Consider the following 9,787-nt stretch of genomic DNA (forward strand, 5'->3'; position numbering starts at 1 on the left):
TAAAGCTTCACGCAGCGATATTATATCCCAGCTATTTTTTCCGTGTTCCCGTGTTAAGTTTTTCCTCATTTCTGCGGGTAGTTTCCCGAAAATTATGGGTACAAGAAGGGATCCATATGTATCTTGCGTCTGACCTAGGGATTCAAGTCCCCTGATATTCGCTTCCAATCTGTCATAAAATGACTTAATACTACTGAGGGTAAATGAAGGACTTGGTAAATCAAGAAGATTTTGCATGTGTGCGTTGATAATTTTCTGTTGTTGACCATAACGCTCCTTCAGTAAATTAATTGCTTGATCATAGTTTGCGTTGGTTAGGGCTAACCCTGTAATACACTGTGCTGCTTCGTAATTGAGTTGTGAATTTAGATAACTAAACTTTTGTATGTTTGTAAGAGCAGGGTTCTGGTGTACGGTTGATTCAAACGAATCCCAAAATGTCTGCCAGTGTAAAATATCTCCCGAAAATGAAGGCAAGTCTAACTTTGGTAGTCTATGATAGAAATTCGGAGAAGGGTTATAAGTTGCGTTTGCTCCGTGATTTACAAAAGTGCTTTGAAAAGCATCCTGTGTCTGATTTGTGTTGTGATTAATATTGCTTGTTGTTGGAAGTGTTGAAATATGTGCTGCTGGACCTTGATTTAAAAAATCACTCACCGTAGGTTTTAGAACGCTAGCTCCTGAGTTTGATGTAATGTCCTTGAATTTGTGAATTGACACTTCCAAATGTAAATTGAATTCATCACTATCCAAAATTTCCTGTTCCATATCTCCGACTTCTGTTCCATCTAAAATCTGTGTGTCCAAAGTTTCGAGTAAGTTCCTCTTCTTCATCAGAGTGTCTGTGGCTGCCGAAAGTTCATGATTCTCGATTTCATTTTCTGAAATTTTCTGGTTAGTTCTATTGATTAGTCTTGTGACGGCGCTTCTGTGTCCACCACGAATTGCTTTCAGCTTCTCCATGAGTCACGGCACCAATGTTTGGGTTTAGTTGGTTAGTACTTCGCTTGTGTAAATAGAATACGTGTGAACAGTTCTAATTGCTTTTAATGACTCTACTTGCTTGTATGACTACAATAACGTAATAAACGTGTTGACGTTACAAAGGTAACGTTAGTTACAGTCCGTGAAAGAATAGCGGCAAAATACTTGACACCCATATATACCGTATTAGGTCACTAGCACACTATGTAAATAATAATGCACATTTAATTTGAAAATTAGTTTTAATAAAACATGAACTCTTATGCTGAAAATGGCTGAGTAGTCACATGCCAGGAAGTATAACACTTGTTCAACATGGGTTATCAAAATATACCATTAAAGCTCCGGAAATTGTCTTTGTTATCGGAAATTAAAATGAAATTGTGTACAATTTAATTCATCGATAAGAAATTAAACAAATTCAGTGAGAAAAAAATCATCCAATGTTTTAAAACATAAAGCTCACAAATAGTAGGTATAAAAGAAATTGGTATTAGATGTAGTAGTACAACCCTTTACTTTCAACACATAAAAATGTAAAATACACCCAATACAAATCAAAAGTTATGACTATAAAAATAAAATCATAAAAGGGAACTTTCTGATGACTTTAATATTTCAGAGTATTCAACAGGGAGAACAAAATTATCACTCCCCAAAACTAAAAAAAATAAATATATGCAATGTTTTAATTCAGTGCGGAATTCCTTTTTTTTTCTAATCACTTTTATCTCTGCTTGAAGGTCAGGGACAAAAAAAAGTTGGAGTTATCTATCATAGTTTAATTGACTTTAGGTTTATAAGTTGTGTGGCAGTTTATTAAGACTCATTTTCCAATACCAATATTTCCAAAATTTAAAGGATTTATGGAATTTATGAGATTGTATAATTTAATGCATACCTGCATCAATTTCTCTCTTTGACAATGTCCTTTTTCTGTTCGAAATAAATAGAATCTTCACTGATCTTCATTGTTTGTTTTACTCCTTTAGTAAGTTGATATTCGTGTTTGTTGAGTACATCTTTCTGAGCTTGGACATTCTGTAAGAAAAGAGAGAGAAAACATAACATCTAGTAACCAATTAGTTCTGAAAATTTGAATGCGTTTTTTCGTCCAAATCCAATCACTGACACAAGTTCAAGCAGTAAAACAAATGTAGCCTTTACAAGGAAATATCTAATGAATAAGCTATTATACACTGGTGGCACACCATGGACCGTAATCATAGATCAAATGAGAGTTTTGGTGCAATTAGGCACCAAAATTCTTAGAAAAAAAACATATATTTTTCTTAATCTGACTTTTGTATTAAGTTGTCTTTTTGAAAATAAAGTTAACTTTAGTTGAATTAAATATTGGAAATAATTTGTCCACCTCCGGCTATGAGATTCGAACACTCGATCTTCCTGCTCGATGTTAGTTCAGCTCACCACTGCAACACTGGGATCCATAGAAATATTATAATATTCAAATTTAAGTATTATAGTCTTCTACTCACAAAGTGATAAAAATTTAGATGAACATCATCCAGCTTCTTTTCTTTTAGAAATTCAGTGTTACGATCATACATATTTGTTGCCAATTCCATGATATGGAGCCAAAATAGGATAGCATACTATACAATAATCTGTTAAAAATATTTTTAAAGAGACGGTTTTTACAGAAAATATATTTGTCAGTAAGAGAAGAATTGTCACTTAACAGTACATGATAGATGTGTGATGCATATTGAATCACATTGCTGGAATTCTGGATATTAATTTGAGCCCTTAACCATCCATATATGTGCGTAAACAACATGACAAAGAAACAAGACTTAACGCAAACAAATTGTCTCAAATAATGTAGTGTAACGGCGTTAAATGGAAGGGGTAAACGTGATCACATGAGGCCTATTATGCAAATTTTCATTGTGTTAAAAAAATGTCGTCAGGATATGTGCTGGTTCCTCAGGTTTCATTTTATAACTTTAAAGTGTGCCAACATACTTTTGCTTAAAAAAACCAACAAAGAAACCAGGCTTATAATTTGTTAAGCAGGACGCGACTTTCGTCTACATCAGACTCACCAGTGGCACTTGAATCAAATCATTTGGGGAGGGCGAATTAAAATACAAAATGGAAGAGCATTGAAAACCAAAAATTCAGAAAAGATGTGTTATTATACTGCTATGGAATTTAGACCAGGACAAGAAACCCTTAGTGTTTTGGATAATTCGCAATTGTATAAACAGAAAATTTACACCGTATCACTGCTATTTCATGTCACCACAGAAGTGCTGACTACTTGGCTGGTGATAATCAGAGGACAAAACGTCCACCAGCAGTTGCACAGACCCAGTGGTTGTAAAACGTAATCATATACTTCAAAAACATATATCTTATAGATATAAGAAGATGTGGTATGAGTGCCAATGAGACAACTCTCCATCCAAGTCACAATTTGTAAAAGTAAACCATTATAGGTCACAGTACGGTCTTCAACACGGAGCCTTGGCTCACACCGAACAGTAAGCTATAAAGGGCCCCAAAAAATTACTAGTGTAAAACCATTCAAACGGGAAAACCAACGGTCTAATCTATATAAAAAAACGAGAAACGAGAAACACTTATGAACCACATCAACAAACGACAACTACTGAACATCAGATTCCTGACTTAGGACAGGTGCAAACAAATGCAGCGGGTTTAAACGTTTTAATGGTACCAAACCTTCACCCTTTTTCTGAAACACTAGTGTAACATCACAACATAGAAAGACACACTATAAAATATCAACTGAAATAGCTTAACTCAATCAAAGGACATATCAACACCATTGAACATCCACTGAACAAATAAATTTGACCTATGACACAATGTAAATACAAAATAAATAAACTAAGGGAAGAATGTAAAAGTAACATGTTATATCGGTAAGAAATGTTAAACAGTTAAAGAAAAACAATATGCTCGAACAAAAATACCATCCATTTGCAATAACTTTAAACACAGGTAAATGAAAATAATTTTTTTGTTAGGTATACCTGTACAGTACCAATAGAGAAAGGAAATATTTTTACAAAATAAATAATTTTAAATACAAAATAAATAAACTAAGGGAAGAATAATAAAAGTAACATGTTATATCGGTAAGAAATGTTAAACAATTAAAGAAAAACAATATGCTCGAACAAAAATACCATCCATTTGCAATAACTTTAAACACAGGAAAATGAAAATAATTGTCTGTTCTCAAATCTGTGCACTTTTCAAAAAGTCATAATCTGTCCTTGGTGTTGATGTCAAAATAATCAAAATGTAATTGCGGATATGATGTGATTGCATTGAGGGCTAAAAGCGGAACTGGATAATAATTCAGATGAGGGATATATTGTATCAAGTAAGATGGAAAACGGCATTTCCAAGATCCCAAATCATGAAGCTTTCTGGTTGGATATGCCGTATAGCCTTCAAATTGGCATGCAAAGAAAGAACGCCAAACTGCTATTTCGTAATTTTAAATTTAAGTGTTTTCCTATACTGCTTGTTATTATTATTGTATGTTATTTCGCACCTTTGTTAGTCTACTGGTTGAGTTTAAACGGTGAAAGGCTGATATCTTGAAACTAATTTTACCTCGCTTGTTTTAACATGATTGTACCAAGTCCTTACCTGACTTTAATTTATCTTATTGTTTTAGTCATGTGGTGTTAATGGCAGATTTTTGATAGTCTCTCTGTTTATGTAGAAGGGATACACGAAGACCGAAATTTAGCCCTAAAACGGAAAATTGTAATACCATATCTAAATTCCAATATTTACAATATTTAAATATATGCATATGTAGATAAACTAGACGCGTTTTCTGTCTTCTGTTTGATTTCGCCTGATAGCTTTTAAAAAGAGGAGGAAAACGCTATGGGGACATACAAATCTCCATTTGTAACCATTAATTTAATGGCTTCCTTGTAAGCAGCAACCCTCTATCAAGATAATCATGATAGGAAACACAAGCTGAGGGATAACGTTTCAACTGGGAGATATATACTTCAAATACAGGCGCTACAAGTTGCTACATAGAAATGGAAAGTAAACAATTGGGAAGTTGAAATCATCCCATTTGTCGTATAGTTTTGTTCTCATTCAACCCTTATTTTCAATTTCTCGATGCAATTCAACGTACGAGGCAGAATTGACTGTATCTGTGGTATCATATATTTGGTGTTCGATGAGATAAATGCGATCAAAATAGTCACCAAACTTTGAGTTATTTAGTGAGAGGAAATCATCTATATAGCAGGACGTGAAGTTAAGGGATAACATTAGTCTCTTTTTATTCTCTCCGAGAAGCTTCTGTATGAATTCTGCTTCATATGAATAAAGGAGCATGTCGGCATGAAGAGGAGCATACATCTATAGTTTGTTCCTATAACAGTGCCAATTGTTCGTTGAAAAAATACGCCCTCCAAGCGTAACAAATATGGAAAAAAATTACCAGTTTTTAGACTTCAACTTAACTGCAATTCTAAGGTCTATTTCCTTCTGAAAATATTAACCACGTCCTTCGACCATATATTTGTTATATAAAGATGTATATGGGCGAGATATCCATCCTTATACAACAATATGATGGTCCATGCATTTGGCCAATGTCGAAAATTGTCGGGAAAATAAAACAAAACTATGATTTTCATCGTACGAATGCACTATTCTCACGTTATATATGACCTAACTCCTCTTTTAATACGACAGAGCTGGTTAAATCTGTATTTGTCATATATTTGTACATAATATGTTAATCAAATAATGCTGAAGCTAAATGTGATGGAATTTTTAGGGCAAATGTTGAACCAACGTGAACCTACTCCTTTTACTCATAAGTGTAGGAAGAGTTTGACATATTGCGTTGTTGAATACGTATTTTGACAGCTTTTGGATTTATGTTTTATGTGACGTTTAGTTGTTGCATCTGACGTAAACGGCTCTCTGAACACATAAACCTATTTCATCTTTTCATTAGCGAAAAGTACTCATTAAAAGGTGTTTTCGGCTCTTTTTTCGTAACTCTATCGTCTATTTTCCTATCTATTCAAAGAGTTGTGCTGTCCCATATATCAATCATTTTTTTATGTTTTTCATATCCAATACCTTAAAACAATGATATTCAATTATTTGTTGCCGTCAATTCTTCCTCATTACTTGTGTTAATGGTACAGATAAAAACATATATATACATAAAAACATATATTGATTCAATTTCTTCCTTAAAAAATTCATCCACTTATCAGTATTTAAGAGGATGTAAAATAGTACACATCTTTTTAAAACAAAATGGCGCTATCAAAACACATCATTAAAGCTCAGGATATTATTTCATGTGGCGTTTGTGAATCCGAGACAAAATTGAAATGGAAGTGTTTAGATTGTGACTTACTAATGTGTAATAAATGCCGCGAGAAAATTCATCCAAAGTTTAAAAATGCAGATGACCACACCATTTTAGATATAAAAGAAGTTGGATGTAGTTTGGGTAATATTCATCTTAACTTTACAGCCATCAAATGTAAAGAACACACAGCCCAATCATGCTGCCTTTTCTGCAGTACTTGTGACCATCTTGTTTGCCCAATATGCATCGCTAAAATTCACACTGGGCATAGTTTCTCTGAAATAAAGGAAGTATATGACACGGAGCTAGACAAACTGAAGAATAGAAAATTGAAAATTGAAATAGCTGAAAAAGGACTTGCTGATGACGAAAAAAAGCTCAACCAGTTGCGAATATCAGAGTCGTGTAAAGGTCGGAGAGTTTTACAAGACATTCAAGCTCAGAAAGAAGAATTAGTAGAACATGCCGATGAATTTTCGAAAAAAGTACATCAACAAATGAAGTTCAATGAAGATTTCATATCTGAAGAACAGAAAAAGACAATGGACTCTAGAGTAAAAATGCAGAAAGAGTTTCAGAAAATTGGTGAACTTATTGAGTCCACAGATCCTGCAAAGGTTTTTGAAAATATTGACAAAGTAAAGATATCTTTAGACACTGCCATACAACCAATTGACTTAAGCAATATTTGTACATCACAATTCATGCCAAGAAAGTTAACGCCGTCAATTTTTGGTTCTCTAACTGATGTCTCTTGTGGAGATAAACCTGATATTATAAAAATGAAAGTGAAAAAGCAGTTCGTCACTGGGTTAAAGTCTTGCCACTTTCTATCTATTTGTTCTGATGGATCATGCTGGTTAGGTGATGGTTTTAACAAAGTTTTACAAAGAATGAATATTGATGGAGACAACCCCACTACAGTATCAACCATAAAGACGGCAATCAGAGGGATATCACTTACTCCTGATGGCGATATTCTGCTAGCTAATGCAACACCGAGGCTTAAACTTATCAGACGAACCAGTGGAAAAGTCAAAGAGTCAAAATATAACGTGGACCCATTATCGATTATATCAGTCCATGTTACAAAAGGTAAAGTTATTGTAGGCGCAAAGAGTACTGGTGAAGTAATACCTGTCACAGGGAGAAGAGTCGTGATTGTAATGGATAAAGACGGGATCCATGAAACTGTGTATGAGTACGATAAAAACAAACAGAGATTACTGACATTTCCAAACAGTATAACCAGCACTAGTGACGGATGTATCTTTATTGCAGATTTTACTCAAGCAGATAAATGTAACAGCAGAATATTGGCACTTAAAAAAGATGGAAGTATATTGAATACATACAACGGGCATCCAGATTTAAACAATAAGAATCAACCATTTGAACCGGTTATTATAGCAAGTACGCTTTTAAATAACATTATTATACCAGATGTAAACTGCCATGCATTTCATATTCTTGACAACTCTTGTAACCTGATATCGTACTATAAAACAAGAGACATGGGTATAGAGTATCCATACTGTGTTGCTTTTACTTGTGCAACAACATTTTATCTTGGATGTTCTCAACCAGTGAATAGTTCCACAAATGCTAAACTTTATGAGATTGAATATTCTGGTTTCTGAAACCTATTATCGCAAACATTTTAAGCATGCATAATCAGATGAAGTTTGAAGCTAGTTGCAATTATGCATACAGACTGTAGACAATCATTAAACTTAGAGGAGAATCTTCTAGCTGTGTCAATGTTGCTTAATATCAACTCTAAACTATTAGTTATGTTTTGCATGAAGTTCAGAACAATGTATCAAATCAAATGAAATGCATAGGAATTGTGTATAAGATACATGAAAATAATGGGATAATTTTCATCTAACCTTATTATTAAACTTCCTTGAAAATCGACTTTCACAAACAGAATGTTCAACAAAAATACAATAACAATGAAATAGATTAATCACATTTATATGTTTTTCATTCAGATAAATAAATCTTGAAAATGCAACCTTCATCCACAAGTCACAGGTGTTTATTTACAAACACCACGCATAATAATGAGTATTGTGAACAGATATATAACACAAGCATCAATTTTACAAGACAATTACACATGCATGTATATTTGAAGTGTTGCATCTGCATGTATAAGAAAACGTTAAGTTTTGATTCAGAAGGATCATAATTTATGTCAGATTCATCTAATAAATGACGATAAATAGATTCAGTTTTGTAGTAGAAAATATCTCCTCAATCGTTTGTTGAAAACTGCAAATTCAAGGAAATTTAACCATAATATAAATAAAATGAAAACAACACGTTTTAAATTTCAGTCGTCCGAAACGCTTTTCTGGCTTTACCATCATAACCAGGAACGCTCAAAGCCGAAAGCCAATAACATGAATAAGGTTAGGTGAAAATTATCCCATTAATATTTTTATGTATTTTATACAGAAATAAACAAATTTGACAACTTACACATTATGGATATTTCATCTTTTCCTGTATCCAATAACTTCACTGATAATATACGGACTCACTACCGCCGTTAATGTCTTCGCAATTAAAAAATGTAAACTTCAAAATTTTTCAAACTATTAATAAAAATACTTAGAAATGCAGATGAAATGTATTTTATATATCAAGGAAATAACATTATATAAATAAGAAGAATTTCAGAAAATAGATTAATCAATTAGAAAGAAGTTTTTTCTTTCTCAAAAATAGTTTTCTGGTAAACTTCAAGGGTTTTGAATCTTGTTTGAAGTACTCAAAGAGAGTGAATGAAAAAAGTGATGATCATATGTCCTTATGGATAGATAACACATTTGAAAATCTAAACACATCTCCTTATTACATTTTCTCTTTTTGAAGCTGCGTTTTAACCCAAAAACCTAGTGGAAGGTGATATGTCTCTGGTAAATGATTTTTCTATTTTTACAGTGGAAACTCTGGTACCGGCTTTAGAGTGAAAGGTTCTCTGTCAGCTTTAAGATTGATATTCTAGTAAAAGGGTATTGTTGTTAAATTGTTTTAACAAAAAGTCAACAAACCATGAAAATGAAAGAAAACAAGAACAGCGATGTGATGACACATTTCTTGTATATAGATATAAGAAGATGTGGTGTGAGTGCCAATGAGACAACTCTCCATCCAAGTCACAATTGATAAAAGTAAACCATTATAGGTCAAAGTACGGCCTTCAACACGGAGCATTGGCTCACACCGCACAGCAAGCTATAAAGGGCCCCAAAAATTACTAGTGTAAAACCATTCAAACGGGAAAACGAACGGTCTAATCTATATAAAAAAATCGTAAGGGTTCCGCGGAACCCAGTGTCTCGCCTACTTTTGCTGTTAATCGCAGGCTCAACAAAAATGAAGAAAAAAATTAATAAAAATATTCCTCTCTATACTATC

The 9,787-nt window shown here is 33.3% G+C and overlaps 1 protein-coding gene across 1 annotated transcript; it reads left to right on the forward strand.

Moving 5' to 3' along the window:
- Nucleotides 1–6,289: 6,289 nt before the first annotated feature.
- Nucleotides 6,290–8,759, forward strand: LOC127709290 (uncharacterized). Its single transcript, XM_052214750.1, has one exon. It carries the CDS (start codon nt 6,298–6,300, stop codon nt 7,993–7,995), a length of 1,698 nt encoding a protein of 565 aa, XP_052070710.1. The 5' UTR covers nt 6,290–6,297; the 3' UTR covers nt 7,996–8,759.
- The last annotated feature ends 1,028 nt before the right edge of the window (nt 8,760–9,787 follow it).

Source organism: Mytilus californianus, unplaced genomic scaffold, assembly GCF_021869535.1.
Source record: "Mytilus californianus isolate M0D057914Y unplaced genomic scaffold, xbMytCali1.0.p SCAF_7, whole genome shotgun sequence".
Classification (NCBI taxonomy): Eukaryota; Metazoa; Mollusca; class Bivalvia; order Mytilida; family Mytilidae; genus Mytilus; species Mytilus californianus.